We start from the raw sequence: 23,063 nt of genomic DNA, 5'->3' as shown, positions 1-23,063 counted from the left end.
GGAAGGAGAACGTTTAAAAAGCAAATCAGCTCAGGGTGCCTGGGTGGTTCAGGGACAGTTGCATCTGACTTTGGCTCAGGTCATGATCTTGTGGCTTGTGAGTTCGAGCCCTACATCAGGCTCTGTGCTGACAGCACAGAACCTACTTCGGATCCTCTGTCTCCCTCTCTCTGTCCCTCCTTCTCTCTCTCTCAGAAACAAACAAACATTTAAACAAACAAACAAACAAACTGCTCTACAGTACACAGAGCAGCATTCCCAACTGCTCCTTGCAAATAAAGTGGATGTTTCCAAAACTTAGAGCCACCCCTTTCTAGAGCCCTTCCCTAGCTGGGTGAACTCAAGGCCAGGGTGAGGAGTTGTTTCCAAGGCTCTGTGTGTAGGCATGTATCCTCGAGTGGAGCATCAGGTCATACATGAACACCCAGCCGTTTCCATTATCTGGGAGGCCCCACCCAGTAGTGCCCATTCCTGCTGGCCCAGGGCTCCCATCCACCCACCCTGCTGCATCTCAAGCCCATGGCTGGCCTTTTTTAGGAACAGCAAAACAAGCCCTGATGATAGTATTTTCCAGGCTTTCTGAAATTTGTCTCCTGGAGCAGCAGGGTAAGGTCAACCACGGTGACAAGCAAAACCAAGAAAGAGGGCAGTGTGTAGAGTATGGTGATGATTTCGGCTTTCATTTCCTCCAGACAGAGAAACCTCAGGAAGCTGAGGTCAGGGATTCCCAGCATTTTCACTCTGAGACTTATTGGGAAAATTCAAAAGACTACCCACACCTTGGTGGAGGATTGTGAGGGTGAGGGGTGGATGATTCCTTCTCTAGGGATAGGATGGGGCTTTTGGGAGGATCATTTTGTGGGAATTTGTTTGTTCTCTGAGGAGTTAAAGTGTTGGGAAGGTCACAATTTTAATTTTATTTAGAGGTCAACATTTGAGTATAGGGGTGCTTGGGTGGTTCAGTTGGTTAAGTGTTTGACTTCACCTCAGGTCATGATCTTGTGGTTTGTGGGTTTGAGCCCCACGTCGGGCTCTGTGCCGACGGTTCAGAGCCTGGAGCCTGTTTCAGATTCTGTGTCTCCCTCTCTCTCTGCCCCTCCCCTCCTCGCACTCTGTCTCTAAAATAAATATTAAAGGGGCGCCTGGGTGGCGCAGTTGGTTGAGCGTCCGACTTCAGCCAGGTCACGATCTCGCGGTCCGTGAGTTCGAGCCCCGCGTCAGGCTCTGGGCTGATGGCTCAGAGCCTGGAGCCTGTTTCCGATTCTGTGTCTCCCTCTCTCTTTGCCCCTCCCGCGTTCATGCTCTGTCTCTCTCTGTCCCAAAAATAAATAAACGTTGAAAAAAAAATTAAAAAAAAAAATAAAATAAATATTAAAAAAATTAAAAAAAAATTTGAGTGTAAATTTGAGGAGGTAAGAGATGAAGCCACGTGAATATCAGAAAGAAGAGCATTCTAGGTACAGGGAATAGCAGTGCAAAGGCCCTAAGGTAGGATTGTGTCTGGTGTATTGGAAGCACAACAAAGAAGCCATTGGGGCTGGAGCTAAGTGAGTGGGGGTGGGAAGGAAGAGTAGAAGGACACAATATCAGAAGGGGAAGGAGGAAGGTGGAGGGAGAACTGGCTTGATAGCTTCTAAGGACTTTGTCTTTTATTCCAGATGAATTCGAGAGCCAGTAGCAGTCTAAGAATCAAGTAGCAACAAGATCTGGTTGCATATAATAGGATAGTTTTGGCTGCTGATTTAAGAACAGACTTAAAGGGGTAAAGGAGGAAGGGGAAAGAAAGCATGGAGGCCAGTGAGGCAGCAAGTACAACAGTCCAAAGGAGAGGTAGTAGAGCTGAGGTTTTCTTGACAGAATGGTCAGCATCACCTGGAGGGCCTGTGATGCTCTTTGGGGGACAGGGGCTCTAGAGCAAACAATGACATGTTTATACCACTTCTCTATGTGTTCCTTCCCTCCAAAGTTGATACTTATTAGTCTGGGGTAAGGCCAAAGAATTTACATTTCTACAAGTTGCTAGGTGAGATAGTACTGCTGGTCTGGGGAACCATACTTTGAGAACTACCAACTTTTTCTTCACAGCACTGATGAAAATGTGCAACGAACATGTGCTTATCATACGTCCTCAAGGAAGCACCTGCTTACCCCTGTGTCTCAAGGCCAAGCATGATGTCTGGCACAAATGCACTGAACTCAGCTCTGGGCTAGGCATGGTGCTGCATTGAATGAAGTTTTTGAGGATCTCTGGTTTGAAGGGTTTGGAGGTAACTGGTGATTAAACTCTTCAGGAAATGGTCATTATAGGGAAGGGATTCATTATAACAACAGTAATAATGGGTGTGACACTTACCCAGTCCAGTGTTGGTCTCAGTGTTTTACTCAACATCTCCAATTAAATCCTGTGAAAGCCCTGTGAATCTGGCATTATCACCCCTGTTTTATGAATGAGGAAACCGAAGCTTGGGGAGTTTAATGTTCCCGAGGTTACACCATTAACCAGAGCAGGGCCAGGCCTGACTGACAAGCCCTGCTCTGTTTACAGCACAGACTACTTCAAGAAGTCACTGATTAAGAGGAGATTGCCTTGAAGACAGGAGCTTCCTCACTTAGGGACTGTGAACTATTTTTAAAAATGCAGGGCATATGCCATCTTTAAAAAAAAAAAATGACTCCTTTCTGAATTGAGAGCCCTGTTCACACAGCACATCTCCAGCCTCAAGCTCTTCTTGACAGAGCCCTGATTCTCTAATAGGTAGCAGTGGCTGCTCCAACCTAAGGATTTTTGCTCACCTTTGTGTTTTTTATGCTTGTCTGGTGGAGCACGTTTCTTCAACTCTCACCCTCTTCTCTGCCTCGTCCTGTAGGATGACAGGCACAACTCAGGGGGCTGAAGCTTGACAAATCGAGGCTGGCTTATCTCTAAATGTAATCCACGGCTCTCCCTACAGAAGGAGAGAAATGAAGTTCCAGGACTTCCCGCCTCATCAGACACACCCCCTCGCCCTCCCCCGCCCCCGCTTCCCTCAAGAGGATAAAAATAGCCGCCTCCCAGGGCCTCTCTGTAGGAGCAGCAACTGTGCTCAGAAACGCCGCCTGCCCCTCGAGCAGCTGGCGGGGGTCGGGGCTTGGACCTGCCCGCAGGGGCGAGGTGACCCGGCCGGGCTAGGACGCTTGGAACTCTCAGCCGAGAGAGGGGGCACTTGGAGCAAGTTTGAGCACGATGGTAGGTGCTCACATAAATGCACCCCGAGACCTGGAGGTCCGAGCACGGGTTGCTTAGGCTGCCTTTCGAAAAGCAGAGGCGTATTCCCGATTCTTAACCTCTTTGGGCGACAGGGTCTCGCTAGAACAAACGATGAAACGTACAGAGCACTTCTCTGTGTGTGCTCAAGCACACGCAGAGAAAAACAGACACACACTACTGCGCACCACAGGTTAACAACCCCAGATAGGGTTGATAACGGGGGCGCACAACGATCATGAAAAATAAAACTTCGTAAGGTCTAAGAATAAGGTTACTAAAGTTTGCTGAGCAGGATCTTTTTGGAGAATAAAAGCATATAATATTTATACATGGAAACTGACACAGAAATGTTGATGTTACCTCCGATGGTAGGATAAAAGGTGCTTTCCATTTTTCTCCATTTTCTCATTAAGAAAAAGCAGGTTTCTCTTAATGCAAACCTGAGCGACCGCAGCATCAAGCGTTTCCCTGGAGCTGGGACCCCACTCAGCCGCAGACGAGGCCGGGGCCTGCCTGCCTGCCTGTCTGGACTCTGTGTCGGGGCGGAATGGGGAAGCGGGGGTGTTACAGACAACAGGCAAGGAAACCTCAGGCTGGTGACAACGTAAGGTGGGGATAGGCTCCTTTCAGAGGGTGCCCAGAATGCCCCGAGCCCGCGGCAGCACTTGAAAATCAAAGCGCTCCCAGCCCGGCCGCGGCCAGCACTGAGCGGAGTGTGCGTGCGTACGCGCTCTCGGGGGGCGGCGGCGGCGCGCACGGGCGCGCCTCCGCGGCCAGCCCTCCACAGTGGACGATGCTGCCGAGGAGGCGGCGGCGGCGGCGCGCTCCGGCGGTCTGAAGCGGCGTCCGGCTGCCACGGGCCGGCGGCGCGATGAGCTGGGCGACCGCCCCCGGCTCGGGGCTGTGAGGGGCTCGGAGCCGGGGGTGGGTGGTGGCGGCGCGGCGGGAAGCCAAAGCTCCTCCGCGGCGGCGGCGGCGGCGGCGGCGGCGGCCATGCGCGGGACGGCGCGATCGGGGCCGCGGGGCCGGGGCCGCCTCCCTGGGACCCGCGGCCTGAGGGCCCCGCCGCCGCCGCTGCTGCTCCTGTTCGCGCTGCTGCCGCTGCTACCCGCGCCCGGCGCCGCCGCCGCCCCGGCCCCGCGGCCTCCTGCGCTGTCGCCGGCGGCCGCGGGGCCCAGTGTGAGCCTCTACCTGAGCGAGGACGAGGTGCGCCGGCTCATTGGTGAGTAGGGGCCGCCTGCTCCGGGGTGGGCAGGTCGGGCCCGACCCCGGCTGCTTCCGGCTGCCTGCGGCCCAGTCCGCGGGCCGGGGACCGCGAGCGGGTCACGTCCCAGTACTCGGGGTCGTCCCCGGGCCTTGGCCTTTGCCTGCCTCGCTGGCCGGGAGGTGTGGTCCCTGCCCGGCCCCCGCCCCAGGTCAGCCTTCCGGCCTACCCCCTTCGCCCTCGCTGCCCCGCCGCGAAAGACCTGGGATCCACCCCGTTCCGTCCTCCTCACAGCCCCTTCAGCCTTTGGCCCTATTCCGCAGTCAAGCGCCCTAACTTTTCTTCCCTGCCGCACCAAGTTTCTTTGACCATTCCTGATGCGTGTCATTCTAGGGCCCTGGATTTTGGATACCTCGAGTCCACGTTTATTTAGACCAAACCTGCACATTCTTGCCTGTGGTTTTGACGACCACAATACTGTGCTCTTACTTTCTTGTTACCATACTTTTTTTTTTTTTTTTTAAATGAGGCCGGTGGGGGGGAAGGGAGAAAGGGCACTACACGTTAGTGGCAGTCTCCAAATCTTGTGACCGAAAAGCATAATTTTAAATGGTGAACGAATCTTCCAGTAGCAGACCTGCTAACTTCTCCAGTATCTTTTTGGTTCTTGTCTTGGATGTGTTGGACTGTGGACTGTTTGTTCAGGGCCTCCTTTGAATACCTTGTAGGGAAAGGAGAACTTAGCTTTGGGTCAGTTGGTTGTTCTGTTGTACGTAATTAGCTTTGTCGTTTGGGGAATTGATTTGAAAAATAATGGTGTTCTTGTGCTGAGACTTTGTGGATTCTGGAAATGAGCCTTAGAGGAAGGTCTGAGAGAAATGGCCCCAAATGGGAAGTCTTTGGTAGTTGCAGATACCTAGACATTTCTTTGTGTGTTAGACTTTCTTTTGTGTGTTGCGGCACAGAATAACATTTCCCCCCTCTTCATTTAATCTCGAGTTTGTGGTGTGTCTGTGTGATGGGGGGGAGGAGAATTTTTTTTTTTTATCATCCATTATCTGTCAGTTTTATTCTTTTCTTTTTAAGTTTATAAGACTTTCTTGAGGTCGACTCAAAGTTGAAATGGTATTGCTTGCAGCGGTCTGTTTACACGTTGTTACATATATGGGTTTGTAGTCTTTAATCAAAGAAGAATGCTGAGTTTCTGTAATGCCCTGCCCTTCTTAATCCTCTTTTTAGTCTAGTTGAACAAGCTAAATTTAGTTGAGATGAATTAAAACTGCAAATTAGGTTAGTACTTGGAACATAAAACTAAGATTTAGGAAAAATACTTATAAATCGACTCGTATCACATAATTATTTTTAAAAATTAATGCATTATGCATGGGTTTTAAAGGTTTCTGTTTTTGTTTTTGGTAGAAGCATGTACTGCATATGATTTGTGGCTTTGTTTATATATAAGAATACGTGTTAGAAACCAGCCAGGTGGGGATGAGGGACAGGGAACAACCAGAGGCTAACATTGATTGAGTGCCTGCCATTTACCTGCCCCTTTATGTTTTATACACATCATTTCCTCTAATTTTCTTATGACCCAGTTAAGTAGACACCATTATTTCCATTTTAGAGTTGAGAAAAGTGAGGCTTTAAGTAACTTTCTCAAGGTCACACAATTTATAATCATTAAAAAAAATTAAACATAATGTTGACATAAGCCACAAAGTTTTATTAAGGGTAATGAAGATATTGTTTGTATAGAGGTTTTATTATGGCATGGTGGAAAAGAAATCATTGCTAATTAATACTTGAAATGATGTGTATGTATTTGTCACCCGACTGATGAGCATCCAGGTTCTGCCCAGGAATGGGCTGTGGGGAGGAGGGGAGGGAAGATTGCCTCACTGACCAACCTCTGGGGCACGAGGGACCTCCAGTAGTATTTTCTTTAATGCAAATAGAGTGGACTTGTTACCGGGAGTCTGACTCTCCTTCTTGCCAGATCCATGTCCATCTCCCTCATCCATTCTACCTTTAAAGTATTCCTTGGCTGCTCCTGGGGGCAGAAGAACAAGTGGGTAGGGTTCAGATCTGTACGAGGCATATTGAGTTCTCAGACTGCAGTTTCTCACAGAAACTCTTACAGTGTTTAAGACTACTTGAAATAATAGTTTGTACCATATTTTTGTATCATGATGGGTTAAATGCCTCTGAACGCTGACTTGGGAAACTAACCATCATTTTGTAATATATCTAAGACAATGAGTTTGGAATTCCAAATAAAAAACTTGTAAGTGAAGTTGATAATGACAGCTTTATAAATTGAACTAATTGCCCTTGATATGAGAATAGGTTGTTGTTTTAATCCAATTAATATATGCACACAGTTAAAAAATCAAATAGTGCTAAAAGGCTTAACATAAAACAACAGCGTTCTACCCTTAGCCTCTTTATCCTCCACGTCCTATTTTATAGTGGAAGCCACCATCTCGTACCAGTTATAGTTCTGTTCATTTATTTTCCTGGTTTTTACTTTCATATTTTGAAATTAATGTAGAATAGGGACTTGACTTTCTAGTATCATAATTGATCATTTGCCCTGTTCTCTCTCAGTCCCTCAATATAGCTACATAACAATTTTTAGTAAAACCAACCATCAGAAATTACATTATTGTATAAAAATTTATTGCTCACTTCTGAGTTAAATAGTGATGCCAGATTATGTGGGGGTTTTTCTGTTTTTTTTTTTCCCCTGGAGCAAATAATTGCCATCAAGTTTTTGATTAGTTTTTCGTGTATCTATGGCTACATTCCTCAAACACCAAGAAATATGTTCAGTGCCTTTTGATATTTTTTCCAGGTAGCACAAATCATCCCTCAGTTCCACTTGGTTTCCTCTTAGAGACTCCCTTGCTCAGGAGCCTTCCATTCTCTTGCTCCAGTCTGGACAGTAGTATTATTTTTTTCTGTGATTTCTGTTCCCTTCTCTTCTGCCTTGGAGCCTGTTTCCTGGATCACTTGTTTTCTTTTTCTTGGTTTGCCTCATTTGCTAAAGGGTACCCTCAGTGGCTTCCATGGTAGGTAAATTATTTGAGGCCTTGCATGTCTGAAGGTGTCCACACTAGATACTTTCTAGATGATTTATAGATGCTTTATAGATGATTAGGCTAAATTTAGAATAGTAGGCTGAAAATATTTTTTCCCATAATTTTGATGACATTTTCACAGTTTCTGGCTTTATAAAGGTTTTTTTTTTTTTTTTTTTTAAGTTTATTATTTATTTTGAGGGAGCAAGAGCAAGAGTGAGCAGCAAAGGGGCAGAGAGAGAGGGAAAGAGAATCCCAAGCAGGCTGTCACTGTCAGTGTGGAGCCCGATGTGAGGCTTGAACTCACGACCTGAGCCGAAGTGGACCAGCTGAGCCACCCAGGTGCCCCTGGCTTTAACGGTTTCTGATGAAAAATCCAGAGCCATCTGATTCCTTTTATTTTTCTTTGTTTTCTTTTCTTTCTTTCCTTTTTTTTTTTTTTTTTTTTAATTGAAGGTAAGCATCTTTTTCTCCAGCATTCTGAAATTTTGTAAGTTTTTGTGTGGGTCCTTCTTCTCACCTGTTGTCTATTTTATTTTATAGGCCCTTTGGCCTATAGACTCATATTTTTTCAGTTTTCGAGAATGTCTATTACTTTGATAATTTCCTACCCTTTATTTTTTGTTTTTTCTTTTTGAGACACGTGTTGGTCTGATTATTGAATATCCTGGAATTGATCTTCAGATACTTCTATGTTGTCTGTTACTTACATCTTTGTATTTGGATGTGGACAGTAGCAAGGGGATCTTCTCAATTTTATAGGCTTTTATTTAAAAAATTTTAATGGTAGTGTTTTTAAATTTCAGAAGGTTTTTGTTCTCTGGTTTCATTTCCATTTAATTTCATTTTCTGTTTCCATTTTATTCTTATTTTATGGATATTTTATCTTTGAGGTATGTGTCTATTTGATTTTCATTTTTTCTATATGTTTAATATGTTTTTAATATTTCTTCTGCTTCCTCCAGTGTGCTTATTCATTTCTTTTTATGTTTGTTTACATCACAAACATCTGGTGGTCCTTGGCTGTCTACAATTAAGAGTGAGATGCTGGAAAGTTGATCAGGAGAGAGAGTGTGTGTGCTGGTGGTCTCATGACTTCCCTTGGAGTACAGGTAGACTTTTTATGGGGCATCTACCTCACATAACAGTACCTTCACATCCCCCTTGGGACTAGTGTCTGCAGAGAAGGTATCTCCAATAGCCTGCCTCTGGTGTGTTTGGCAATACACTGATTGTCCGGGTTTGGGTTATCTGTTTAAGGAGGGATGGAGGGTGCCACCATTCCCGGTATAGATTTGGACTTCTCTTTATTGTTCTTCTGCCTCTGTGGTTCAGTTTCTTCAGAAAAAACTTAAGGTCTCCTGCTGGATCTGGGAGCCCACCCCTTATAGAAGCTCCTCTTTGTCAAGCCTGAGCCTCAGGCTGGCCTTTGGTGCCTGAGGGGTCCTGAGGAGCAGTGACCACTTCTTCACCTGGCTCCCCTCCTGAAGAAGTTTGTTGAAATTTATGATGTGTTGTTGTCTTTTTCCCCTTTGTGTTTGTCTTTGTGGTTTAATGTCTTTGTGATTTCATTAGTTTCCTTTCAGGGAGTTGGGGAAGAAATGGGGATAAAGGTGAGTGGTCATTTCACAATATGTAAATGACAGGATTGGGCTTTTTTTTAATGTTTTTTTCTAACGTTTATTCATTTTTGACACCGAGGGAGACAGAGCATGAATGGGGGAGGGTCAGAGAGAGAGGGAGACACAGAATCTGAAACAGGCTCCATGCTCTGAGCTGTCAGCACAGAGCCTGATGCGGGGCTTGAACTCACGGGCCACGAGATCATGACCTGAGCCAAAGTCGGACGCTTAACCAACTGAGCTACCTAGGTGCCCCAGGATTGGGCTTTGACTATTGAAGAGCTGTTGATGTATAACAGGGTTTGTTTTTTTTTTCCTTTCTTTCTTTTTTTTTTTTTTTTTTTGGAATAATATTTAGAAGACTAGTAGTTGACACTTTTTAGATTGCTGCTGACATGTAGCAATCTTTTCCCTCTGTCAGGCACAAAGGTAATTCCTGTTTTAAATATATATTGTTATTTCCATTTTATAGATGAGGAAACAGGCTTGGCGGAAGTATGTAACTAACCCACTTCCTTGATTGTAAGGCAGACAGTCCTGATGGAAGTCTACGTGTACAGAGACTCCAAAAGCCTCAGGAGGTTTTACTCTCCATGTGGTGGCATCCCTGTTTCCTCAGGCCTAGTTTCATTGCTCTCATTCACTCTTCTTAACAGGCTGCCATGTCCATTTCCCCATTTTTACTGTTGAGGACTTTGATTTGGGACCCTTTGGTAGAGGGTCAGGTCTTGACTTAGTCATGCCTGAATCCAGAATCCATCTTGCCTCCTTGTGAGCTCTGGAGGAGCAGTGATTAACCAAAAATACCCAAGAAGTAGAATCTGAAAGCCTGCTGCCACATGTTTGTGGTCTTGACTATTATCTGCATCCTCCCATGTTCTCTCTCTAATTGATAATTCTAATAGTACTCAGTTCCCTGGAAATCCAGGACTTGTGAAACTGGCATGTGACTGGGGCAGTGCTAAGGGTTTGGGAATAAAATGCTGAGGGGTAAGCAGTATGGTATAAACTGGTTATGGCAGCAGTCATGGTAGTGATAGGGATTTGTAAGGGTCAGGGGTCTTCTAAGAATAGATTCTGCCTTTCACCAATTAGAAATTCAGTTTGGGTAACTTGCTTTTCTTTTCAATAAATACCCTTTGAAAGAATTAAGCATTGTTCATATCTTATTTAAAATCAGTTTAATACAAGATGAGATCAGTGCTCTCCAAATCAGTCCAGTCAAAATTTTTGAAGCTCAACCAAGTACCATATATTGAGGGAGAAAATAGCAATTCAGAATTACTAAATTCCTTTTCTTGAAGAATTGGGAATTTTGTAGGGGAGACTTTTATATTGATAACTATAACACTGAGATAAGAGTTATACTACTGATTGACATAAGTAAGAAGTGATTACTTTTATTGGAGGAGTGGGTACTTTTATATTGTAGGAGTGATTACTTTTGACTTTAGAAGGGGAAGAGGAGAGAGGCTTAGAGAGTTTAGGGAAAGTGTTCCAGGAACTGAGGCATTTGAAATTCATCTTCAGGATGGGTTTGATAGGCAGAAAAGAGGAGCAGTTCAAGCCGGGTAGAGAAGATAGCTTGAAAAAGCTATAGATGTATAGAAGTAGATGGGTGTGAAATCAGGAAGTAGGAAAAATCTAATATGGCTAAAATGAGAAAAATTGGCAAAGCCAGGGAGAATATAAAGCTGGGAATTAGGTTAAGATTGGATTAGGAATTTGAATTTTATATTGTAGGTAATGAGGAGCTGCTGAATTTAGGAAAGGAGAGTGCACAAACAGGACTGGGTTGCAGAAAAGATGACTGGCTCCAGTGAAAAGGGGCTTGGAGACAGATAAGCTGGATCTGGGAAATGGGACAGAGTCAGCCTTGTGGTGATAAGAGGGATCAACTAGGGCAGTTGAAGGAGTGGGATAGATTGGTGAGGAATTTGCAGGGAGTTTGGAAAACCACGTAGTGGGGAGAGACCTGAGGGCTAAAGAAAAGAGAGGAGTCACAGAGGACGCTAAGGTTTCAGAATTGGGGTGCTGAACTGAGGGACTCTTCTCTTTTGGGAGGTGGTTGATGGAAAGAAAAATGAGATGAGCCATGAGTTCCAACACTCCTCCCAGCACCTCTCTTTCCTCTTAAACCTTAGGCCAAGTGCTTGGTCAGGGAGGGCAGTGAGGGTGTCCTCCCTACCGATGGGTCTGGCATGACCTGAGGAGGTGTGGGTGATTGTTATTGGAGTTGAGTTAGCACCCTGAAGCAAACTCTTAGACCTGGGTGTTTTGGGTGTGGTTGGTGGCATCGATGCAGCATTAATTTGAGTCCATGTGTTCTTCATTGGGAGAGTTAGGCTGAGACATTGTGCAATTGTGGGTTTTGAGTTTCCCCCCCCCTTCTTCATGCTACACATGTGGGAGAACTCTATCCAATTATGGCTAAACCTGCCCCCTGTGAGTCACATCCTGAGTTGACTACTCAATTTTGGAGGTGCTGCCTAAAATACTGTTTGGATTTTAAGGGTCACTTTAGAAACAAATGAAACATGGGTATTTCTTTGAGCACCCTGAATTGAGAAATTCCATAGCATTACTTTTGTGGTTTTAATGCACTTATGCCAGTGTTGTGACAAAACTTGCCAGTTATACATACTAAAACAAAACAAAACAAAACAAAAACTTGGACATGAAATAGAGCCTTTGGCTACTCTGAAATTGAATTACACTTAAAAACGTATGCTTTTATTGTGTTACCCTTGTTGATGCAAATCAAGTACAATATTTTCTGATCAGAATGTTATTAAACAACTTTGATTTATTGTGGGACCCCTTAAAATCTGATGTGCCAAAACAAATGTGTGTGTATATTGCTGAGTTACATAATATATACTTAGTGAATGATTCTTTGTATTGTGCCCAGCAAGTGATACTGCTGAGTGGTAGAATATTTCCTCTTTTTTAAATTTTATTTTATTTTTTATTTTTTAAAATTTATATCCAAATTAGTTAGCATATAGTGAAACCATGATTTCAGGAGTAGGTTCCTTAATGCCCCTTACCCATTTAGCCCATCCCCCCCTCCCACAACCCCTCCAGTAACCCTCAGTTTGTTCTCCATATTTATGAGTCTCTTCTGTTTTGCCCCCTTCCCTGTTTTTATATTATTTTTGTTTCCCTTCCCTTATGTTCATCCCTTTTGTCGCTTAAAGTCCTCACATGAGTGAAGTCATATGATTTTTGTCTTTCTCTGACTAATTTCACTTAGCATAATACCCTCCAGTTCCATCCATGTAGTTGCAAATGGCAAGATTTCATTCTTTTTGATTGCCGAGTGATACTCCATTGTATTTATATACCACATTTTCTTTATCCATTCATCCATCGATGGACATTTAGGCTCTTTCCATACTTTGGCTATTGTTGATAGTGCTGCTATAAACATGGGGGTGCATGTGTCCCTTCGAAACAGCACATCTGTATCTCATGGATAAATGCCTAGTAGTGCAATTGCTGGGTCATAGGGAGTTCTATTTTTAGTTTTTTGAGGAACCTCCATAATGTTTTCCAGAGTGGCTGCACCAGCTTGCATTCCCAAGAATATTTCTTAAAAGTAGTTTCTAGGTCCCATGTTTGTTCATAAAATAAATGTTATGTCTTGTTTATAAATAAATATATTCTTCTATAAATATGTGTGTTTTAGTATACCTCTTGCTATACCTTTTGTTCACATGTGAACCAAGTACTTCACATGTGTTCTCCTTTAGTCAGTCATACAAAGTAGGTGGTGGCATTGACATTTTTTTTGAATAGATAAAGCTGAGGCTCTGGGAAATTACAGAATTTGCTGGAGGTCACAGAGATGTCTGGGGCTATGTGACTCCAGAGTGCATGCTTTCTTTCTGTGCTGCCTCTGAAGGCTAGCAGTTTACTTAGTGTTTATCTAACCAGAATCATCTGAGAAACTCAAACAAAATATGAATTCCTAGACCTATCCTGAGCAATTTGTTTAGGAGATCTGAGATGGGGCCCAACTCATGAACTTTTTGAATGCCATGTTTCATTCATTATATGATGTACAGTTTTCCCATTTTGGGCATCTCTGAAATTGTAACCATTTCATACTCAATGGTAAGTATTCAGTTAATTGACAGTTCTATTTCTTTCTTAGTGCCACAAAAAAATAATGGTACACTTTGCATGAAATGAAATATGGTATTGTAAAACGGTGACCACCTTTCCTTTTTTGGGGGGAGGAGGGATACCTGTCCCAACTTTCTTTCAGAGTTGTAAAATTTACTGGTGGTATTTATTATTTGCTTATGGTAATGGCTGTGTAGTAATCTCCTTGCAAGGAAAGCAAACGACAGTGAGATATTACCATTAAGTTTACAAGCAATAGTAATTCAGTTTTCACGTAGAAGTTGCTGGCGAAAGAAATATCAGGGATTCTCAGCCTTATTTTGTGAAAGTCTTCAGCCCTTTCCCTAGACAAAGGGATGGATACCCAACTATATTAAATTTTGCATACTGTGCTGACTTAGACCTTGGGGCTTTGTACTTTATAGATGAAAGCTTATGGATGCATTTGGGTCCCACAAAAGCTGGTTCTGGAAAGGGTCATATTATATTCTGTATTTCACCCTGGTATTCCTTGACCTCCTACATGATTTTTTTTTTAATTTGCATGCGTTAAAGTTCACTTTATTGTAGTTATATGGTTTTGACAAATGCATAGTATCATGTATCCACCAAAGTATTGTATATAATAGTTTTATCACCCTCAAAATTCCAATTTATTTTAAATCAATTTGCTTTTAAAAATGTATTTATTATGGAAAAGTTCAGACATTCAGAAGTACACTAGTATAACAAACCTCTGTGTACCCATCATCCAGCTTCAACAGTTATCAACTCATGGCCAGTTTTTTTGGGTATATACCACTCCACTCCCCAGTCTACACCTTTGCTCTTACTTCCCTGATTCCCCACTTGGATTATTTGAAGGAAACTCAAACATTAATTTTTTTTAAGTTTATTTTTTTTATTTTGAGAGAGAGAGAGCAAGCAAGGGAGGAGTAGAGAGAGTGGGAGTGAGAGAGAATCCCAAGATATAAGGCTTGAACCCATGAACTGTGAGATCATGACCTGAGCTGAAACCAAGAGTCAGACACTTAACTGACCCAGGCACCCCTCAAACATAAGTTTATAAAAAAAATTTTAATATGTATCTCTAAAAGATAGGGAATCTAAAAATTTATAATAACCATTATCACACCCAAGAAATTAACAATTCATAAATATCAAGCATCTAGGCTGTTCAGATCTTTCTGATTTATAGGTCAATGTTTATATTAAGACTCTTGCTTGCCACCTCTTTCCTCTCTTATCCCCCTCTCCCCCCATGTGTTTAGTTCTTAGTTCCTCTGGTGCTAAGCTCTTTCTCACATTAGGGTCTGCCTTTTATGGTTGCTTTGCCTCACATACTTTCCCCAGATCTTCACAAGGCTGGAGACTTCCAGATCTCAACTTAAAATGTCACTGCCTATGGGGCACCTGGGTGGCTTATTCAGTTAAGCATCTGACTCTTGATTTAGGCTCAGGTCATGATCCCAGGGTCGTGGGATCATTGGGGCTCCACGCTAAGCTTCAGATTCTCTCTCTCCCTCTGTGCCTGTACCTGCTTGTGAGCTGTGTCTCAAAAGAAAAAAAGTCACTGCCTCAGCCTTGCTTTCCTACGTTTGACCCCAAGTACCACTCTGTTCTTATCATCCTGTTCTATTTTAAGCATCTAATACTCGTTTTTGTCTCCCTCTATAGAAAAGTTAATTCTGTTTGATTAAAGACCTTTTATATCATTCCACTCTATATCCCCAGCACCTAAAACAATAGCTGGCATGTAGTAGATGTTCAGTAAAAGTTCAATGAATGAATAAACCAGACTTCTTTTTAGAGGAGATTCACCATCTTGTGCCTTATGGGGGTCATCATTCTGTTTATCATTTCCCATTGTCTGCTGAGTTATTATCCAAAAAGGGAGTTGGACTGGACTTATGTTTATGGATGGGAGTTTAAATAAATTGGTTGTTAATACTTTTTCTTTGAGGTTGCCTAATTTTCTCAAGTTTTTGTTCCTTGTACCCTACTCTCTGGATTAAGTATATCCCATCTTGGCTTCCATAGCTCTACATTCTGTACAAACAAATCAGTATCATTGTACCCATCACATTCTGTCTTTCCCATATACTGCACTAAGGCCACCCCATGGCTTGACATGTGGCAGTCTCTCCGCAGACTGTTGGTCTCTACTACAGTTGAAGGATGTGAAGTATTCGAGAGAGATTCTGGCAGAAGCCTTTTCCAGTTGTTAAAAGCTGGGAAATATGATTTCTCATCTTTTCTTCTGAAATGCTTAAGCTTCTGTTCTGTCCAGTGTATTTTTTAATCACATGCATTGTAGTTTTTATTTCTAGAAATTTGATTTGGGTCTTTTTATGTCTTCCATATTTCTTAACTTTTGACCAATGAAGTACAGCTATAATAATTGTTTAAATGTTTTTTCTACTAATTCTAACATCTCTGCTGGTTCTGGGTTGGTTTCAGTTAGTTTATCTAACATCTATCTATTTAATTATTTATTTTGCTTTTGTTTTGTTTTGTTTTTGCATGCCAAGTAGTTTTTGATTGGATGGGAGGCATTGGGAATTTTACTCTGGTGGGTGCTGAGTATTTTTGTATTCCTATAAATATTCTTGGGTTTTGTTCTGGACTCAGTTAAGTACTTGGAAACAGTTTGATCCTCCAGATCTTGCTTTTAGGATTTGTTAGATAGGACAGGAACAATGCTCAGTATAGGCTAATTATTCCCCACTACTGAGTTAAAGACTCTGTTGTGTACTTTCTCCAGTGACCTGTGTGAATCATGAGGTTTTCCAGTCTGGCTGGTGGGTGTAGGTGATATTCCAGTTACTATGTAAGTAAGATTGTACATTTTATCCTTTCTCTGTTCTCATGCAACTTCCTTATGCATCCTCTGATGAGTACTTAACTGAAGACTGGAGGGCAGCTCTCTGCAGATTTTGGAAGTTTCCTGTGTAACTTTCTCCTCTCTGTTATTTCATCCTGCATGCTCTAGCTGTCCTTGTCTTTGTGAACTCTCATATTTTGTATGGTTCTTGGCTATCTCAGACAAGAGAGTTAGTCTGATCCTATTATTCTATCTTGTCTAGAAGTGGAAATAGCCAACGATGATGATGATTATTTTTTAGTTTATTGGAGACAGAGCAGGGGAGAGGGAGAGAGAGAATCTCAAGCAGGCTCCACAGTCAGTGCAGAGTCTGACGCGGGGCTAGATCTCACAAACTGTGGAGATCGTGACCTGAGCCGAAATCAAGAATTGGTCGTTTAATCAACTGAGCCAACCAGGTGCCTTGCCAAGGATTATTATTTTTTGCATCTTTTCTAACTTAAACTATTTGTCAAAGGAGAGAATTTAGTCCAACTTAAAGGAAAATATTTTAAGGTTTGTATATGTGTGCATGCACATGTACACAAATTTGGGAATAAACAATATGGAGGTTCCTCAAAAAGTTAAAAACAGAACTACCCTACAGACCTAGCAATTGCACTACTAGGTATTTACCCAAAGGATGCAAAAATACAGATTTGAAGGGGTACATGGACCCTGATGTTTATAGCAGCATTATCAACAATAGCTAAACATTGGGAAGAGCCAAAGTGTCCATTGACTGATGAATGAATAAAGAAGATGTGGTATATATATACAATGGAATGTTACTCATCCATCGAAAAGAATGAAACCTTGCTATTTGCAACAACGTGAATGGAACTAGAGTGTATTCTAAACGAAATAAGTCAGTCAGAGAAAGACAAATACCATATGCTTTCACTCATATGGAATTTAATAAACAAAACAGGTGAACATATGGGAAGGAAAAAAAAGAGAGGGAAGTAAACCATGAGATTCTTAACAATAGAGAACAAACAGGGTTGATGGAGGGCTGGGGTGGGGGATGGGCTAAATGGGTGATGGGCATTAAGGAGGCCACTTGTTATGATGAGCACTGAGTGTTATATGTAAGTGATGAATCACTAAATTCTACTCTAGAAACCAATATTACACTATATGTTAACTAACTAGAATTTAAATAAAAATTTGAGGGGTGCCTGGGTGGCGCAGTCGGTTGAGCGTCCGACTTCAGCCAGGTCACGATCTCGCGGTCCGTGAGTTCGAGCCCCGCGTCAGGCTCTGGGCTGATGGCCCAGAGCCTGGAGCCTGTTTCCGATTCTGTGTCTCTCTCTCTCTGCCCCTCCCCCGTTCATGCTCTGTCTCTCTCTGTCCCAAAAATAAATAAACGTTAAATAAAAATTTGAAAACAAAAATCCAAGCACATGTGGGAATATAGTAGATAATGTGGTGTGGGACAATACTAAATTTGAAATCTTCATATTTAAGTTTAAATTCCATCTTAAGATACAGGTGTTTAATTCCTGTTTCTGAGTGTTGGTTTTCATATATAAGATGAGATACTTTTCAACTACAACAGGATGTCTGTTACCACAGTTACTATAATGTATATGAAAATGCTATGTAATCCTCAAAACTGTTTAGTTTAGTTGTTGGTGAGGGATTTGCATGTTTTGGAAGGAAAACCAAAATGATAGAATGTTTGGAAAAGAGGTCACTTAGATATCATCTGGTTGATTGATTGCCTTTAGTAGCAACACTTTCAACTCTCCAAACAGTTATTTATTCATTGTTTACTAGGCCTTATTTTAGGGGCCTAGATGTTTTGGTGAGTAAAACATAAATATCCCTGCCTTCATGGGACTTTTAGCAGAGAGCTGAATGACTTGGCTAAGAAGAGAATTCACATAGTTTTGGAACTGGATTTCAAGTTAGTACTTTGCAATGCAAGTTGCTGGCAGGGAAAGGGATATTTGTGAGTTCTCCATTGTGCTTTGAGCCACTGGACATAACAGCCAGCTCTAAGTTACTAACGGCCTCCATGGCTGACTGAGATCAGAGATCATACTCCTATTGGGAGTTGGCTATGAAAGAAGTTAAATGGTGACCAAATCAAACAGTAACTTACTCCATCTCTATTATAGAGATGTACCTGCAATCCATGTTTGAACTGGTCAGGTTGTTTTCTTATTTAAATAGGGCATGTACCAATGACAAGTTATTTTCCAGAGTATCTTTTGCCAGATACTGGAACATTCTAGCACAATGGCAGGGCATGCTTCATATGTTATGTTATAATGCTGGAGATTATGGGTTGTTTTTGTTACTTACTAATACTTGGATAGGATTTGTGAAGTACCTTTATTGTCTCTGCAGATGTGGCATAAGTCACATCTTTGGGAGAATTCTTTTATGGATTTTTTTTATTTTTTACTTTTTAGTTTTTAAAAGTTTACTTATTTTGAGAGAGAGAGAGAGAGAGAGCATGTGTGAGTGTGAGCAGAGAAGGAGCAGAGAAGGCGAGAGAGAATCCCAAGCAGACTCCTTTCTGCTTGACTTGGGGCTTGAATTCTCAAACCATGAGATCTTGACCTGAGCCAAGAGCAAGAGTCAGACACTTAACTGACTGAGCTACCAGGTGCCCCAAGTGGATTGTTTTTAAGTGAACTATTGATTTTGACCATATTATCCTGTTTTCTTCCTAAAGTGGCAAAGTGGGGAAAGGTGCTTTGTGATTGCAGATGCCTGGCTTTTCCTCAGGGGGATCAGGAGATTCCCTTCCTTGAAGTTGACTCCCTAGCCACCTCTGAGGTGGGCCTGCTTGCCTTTCCTTGGAAGAGGCCAGTCTTGGGCAGGAGATGAGACGGCCTGGCCAGGAAGGGGGTGGAGGGAGAGGGGCATATTTATATTGTCTTCTGTTGTCCATTAGGCATATTGTTTTTCTCTTAAAAGCTCACTTTTATTCTTTTTATACTCTCTGTGCACACGTGTATATGCTCTCAGCTAAGTTCTGTGGAGACGCTTAAGGTTATAGGAGAAAGATTGGAGGAAAATGGTGAATTGGTAGAGGATTATATGAAAAATCTTACTCTGTAAGATTATTGTTTGAACAGTTATAGGAATTGAAGATTTATGTGCTTTTTCTTTTTTAATCATGAGGAAAGAATGCCTCTTTCCTACAGTCTAATATTTGTAAATTCTTTGTCTTACAATGCAGTTAAACAGGTCTCAGCTAATTTTCTAGTTGTAATTTGACTACAGCTAGATTTATTAGATTCTGATGGACTTATTATTATTATTTTAATATTTTACTTTTAAACAATCTCTGTACCCATTGTGGGGCTCAAACTCACAACCCTGAAATTAAGAGTTGCACACACTACCAACTAAGCCAGCCAGGACCCCTGCTGGACAAATTATTTTATTGTATCTATTTCAGCTTATTAGTTTCCATAAACTTGGATATTTGAAATAAGATCTTATTTATTTAATTTATTTATTTTCAGTGTGGATTAAAATATGGAGTATTTAGTGGTTTTATACATAATAAGTGATGTTGGCTTTTTTTTTCTCCTGGCTCATGTACTACACTGTACTAAGAAACTGGAAGATTATCTTGACTAAATAAATTTTTTACTTAAGTTTTGACTAGCATTTAGAAAGTCTGGATGATATCATAGAATATAATAGAGGTTTGGCTGACATTTGGAAATCATAGATGATATCATAGAATAGTAGAAATTTGTGGCTGGGGAAGGACATTAACATCATCTGGTTTAACTCTCTTGTTTTATTAGTTGAGAAAATTGATGCCTTGAGAAAATAGTTAAAAAATTGATTGCCAAAGTTCACTCAGTTACTTATTAGCAAAAACTCTGCTTTAGTTCTGTTTCCACAACATAACTTTTGTTTTTCTGCCTTAACTGATTCCTGACAGTTTCTTTAAAATACCATTTCCCTTTAGATTCATCTTTGATGTAGTTGATTTTTCCAACAGGCTGCCATTCATGCATCTAACATTTGAATAGCTACAAATATTCTAAGACCCTAGCCCTGCTGTGAGGTGTACATTGTAGTGGGAAAGACAGACATGTGAACAGCTTCCTGGAATGTGTTTTAAGTGCTATAAAGGTGGCTCTTTTTATAAAGGGAGATGGTTTGCTCATTGGCACTGTTCAACCATTGTTGTGGCCTTGGGAAACCAATAGTTAACTTTTAAAGTCATCTGGAAAAATTTTTGAACTATTGAATTATTTGAACTTGAGCTAAACAGGCCAAAACATGTAGGACGCGGACCTTGAATTAAAGTTTGAACTTAAGATTGTATAGCGAAAAATGAAATTTTCTTGATGGGAGTTGAGAGTTTTGGGGGACAACTTTGGTTTTTCAACTTTGAATTTGGGTTGTTTAAAAATAAAATTATGAGCAAATGTCATATTTTCTAATAAGAACAACATTCCTACTTTGCTGGAATTGGCAGTGAAGAATTTAAGTCTGGTTTTTATAGTCGAACAACTGAAATGTTTTTCATCCTTTGTTAGAATAGGAAAATTATACTCATTTGAATAACAAAATACTACCTTTTTTCACTCTGTGGTTGTCCACTCTTGGTCCTGTCCACCTTCCAGCAGAACCCCTCCACCCACTCTGCTTTGCCTGCTCTGTGCTCTTTTCTGCTGACCTTTTCACATTATCTTGCAGGATTCCAGTTCCAGTTCGGTCTTGAGGTCTCTTGATTGTTTTCATAATCTCTTTATCTCTTTAGCTTAATTGAGACTTGATTTCTCTTGTAAGTGATAATTTCCTCATAATTCTTTCTAGTCACTGAAAGCCAATTTTATTACAGGCCCTTCCCATTTACAGGGCAGAGGCCAGCTTTTTCTTTTAAATGTTTAATGTTTATGTTATTTTTGAGATCGGGGGAGGGGGAGCACAGAGAGAGGGAGACACAGAATCTGAAGCAGGCTCCAGGCTCTGAGCTGTCCACACAGAGCCTGATGCACCATGAGATCATGACCTGAGCCAAAGTCTGCGCTTAACCAGCTGAGCCACCCAGGCACTCCTCTTTCTTAAAAATAATTTGTTGAGGTGAAATTCATGTAATATAAAACTATTTAAAGTGAGCAATTCAGCAACATTTAGTTGTGTATGATGTGCAGCCACCACTTCTTATTCCAAAAACATTTCTGTTACTCCAAAGTAAAACTCCTTACCCATTAAACACTCTTCTCCCCCTCCCTCAGTCTCTGGCAGCCACTAATTTGCATTCCATCTCTATGGATTTATTTATTCTGGATATTTCATATAAATGGAATCATATAATATGAGACTTTTGTGTCTGGCTTCTTTTATTTAGCATAATGTTTTGGAGGTTCATCCACATTATAGCATGTATCAGTACTTCATTCCTTTCTATGGCTGAATAATATTCTATTCTATGTATATATCAGGTTTTTTAAATCCATTTATCTGTTGATGGACATCTGGGCTGTTTTCACGTTTTTACTACTGTGAATAATGATGCTGTGAACACGGGTAAATGTGCTTGACTGAGTGTCTTCAATTTTGGATGTATACCTAGAAATGGTATTGTGGGTAATTTTGTAGTTAACTTTTTTTTTTAAGTAAGCTCTGTGCCTAATGTGGGGCTTGAACCCACAACTCTGAGATCAAGAGTTGAATACTTTACTGACTGAGCCAACCATGAGCTCCAATGATTAACTTTTTGAGGAACCACCAAACCGGTTTTCACAGTGGCCGAACCATTTTGCATTTTGCACCAGTAATGTATAAAAATTCCATTTCTCCACATCTTTGCTAACATTTCCTATTTCTGTTTTTTTTTTTTTTTTTCCTTAGAGCTATCCTAGTGAGTGTGAAGTGATACCTCATAGTGGTTTTGATTTGTATCTCATGACTAATGATGTTGAGTATCTTTTTATGTTTCTTGGCCATTTGTGTATCTTCTTTGAAGAAATGTCTACTCAACGCCCATTTTTTTTTTTTAATTTTTTTCAACGTTTATTTATTTTTGGGACAGAGAGAGACAGAGCATGAATGGGGGAGGCGCAGAGAGAGAGGGAGACACAGAATCGGAAGCAGGCTCCAGGCTCTGAGCCATCAGCCCAGAGCCTGACACGGGGCTCGAACTCACGGACCGCGAGATCGTGACCTGGCTGAAGTCGGACGCTTAACCGACTGCGCCACCCAGGCGCCCCTCAACGCCCATTTTTTAACTGATTTGTCTTTTCGTTGTTGAGTTGTAAGAGTCCTTAATATATTATGGATACAAGACCTTTATCAGACACGTAATTTGCAATATTTTCCTCCATTCTGTAGGTTATCTTCAGCTTCTTGATAAAGTCTTTTGATGCACAGAAGTTTTAAATTTTTATCAAGTCTAGTTTATCTACTTCCATTGCTCATGCTTTTAGTTACATATCTAAGAATCCATTGATAAATCCAGGGTCATAATGATTTATTCTTGTTTTTTTTTTTTTAAGAGTTTTATAGTTTTGGGTCTTATATTTAGGTTGCTGATCTATTTTGAATTGTTTTTATATGGTATGAGCTAGGGGTCTAATTTCAATCTTTTGTTTGTGGTTATCTAGTTGTCCCAGCATAATTTGTTGAAGAGGCTGTTCTTACCTCATTAAATGGTCTTGGCATCCTTGTCAGAAATCAGTTGGCTAGAAATATATCGGTTTGTTTCTGGATTCTCAGTTCTAGTCCATGGGTTTACATGTCTGTTGTTATATTGGTACCACACTGTTTTGGTTCCTGTGGTGAGTTTTGTGGTGAGTTTTGAAATTAGGAATTGTGAATTCTTCAACTGTGTTCTTTTTCAAGATTGTTTTGGCTATTGGGGACTCTTTGCAATTCCATACTAATTTGAGAATCTGCTTTTCCATTTATCTAAAAAAAAAAAAAG

General features: G+C 41.4%; 1 protein-coding gene and 1 long non-coding RNA gene across 4 annotated transcripts in view; one reads left to right on the top strand and one right to left on the bottom strand.

Moving 5' to 3' along the window:
- The window catches only part of LOC125175300 (uncharacterized), a 103,638-nt gene extending 99,701 nt beyond the window's left edge, over positions 1–3,937 (bottom strand). For both annotated transcript variants that reach the window (XR_007155746.1, XR_007155745.1), the window contains exons 1-2: positions 3,608–3,937; positions 2,794–2,945 (exon numbers count right to left, since the gene is read on the bottom strand). This is a non-coding gene — a long non-coding RNA (uncharacterized LOC125175300). The remainder of the gene's footprint in view (positions 1–2,793; positions 2,946–3,607) is intronic.
- A 303-nt stretch (positions 3,938–4,240) lies between these two features.
- The window catches only part of RYK (receptor like tyrosine kinase), a 106,271-nt gene continuing 87,448 nt past the window's right edge, over positions 4,241–23,063 (top strand). For both annotated transcript variants that reach the window (XM_047875258.1, XM_047875257.1), the window contains exon 1: positions 4,241–4,469. In XM_047875258.1, the coding sequence (XP_047731214.1) occupies positions 4,241–4,469 (229 nt within the window). The remainder of the gene's footprint in view (positions 4,470–23,063) is intronic.

Source organism: Prionailurus viverrinus, chromosome C2 (genome assembly GCF_022837055.1).
Source record: "Prionailurus viverrinus isolate Anna chromosome C2, UM_Priviv_1.0, whole genome shotgun sequence".
NCBI classification, from domain to species: domain Eukaryota; kingdom Metazoa; phylum Chordata; class Mammalia; order Carnivora; family Felidae; genus Prionailurus; species Prionailurus viverrinus.
The sequence above is the reverse complement of the archived record's forward strand: the minus strand, read 5'-3'. Positions and strand labels throughout refer to the sequence as shown.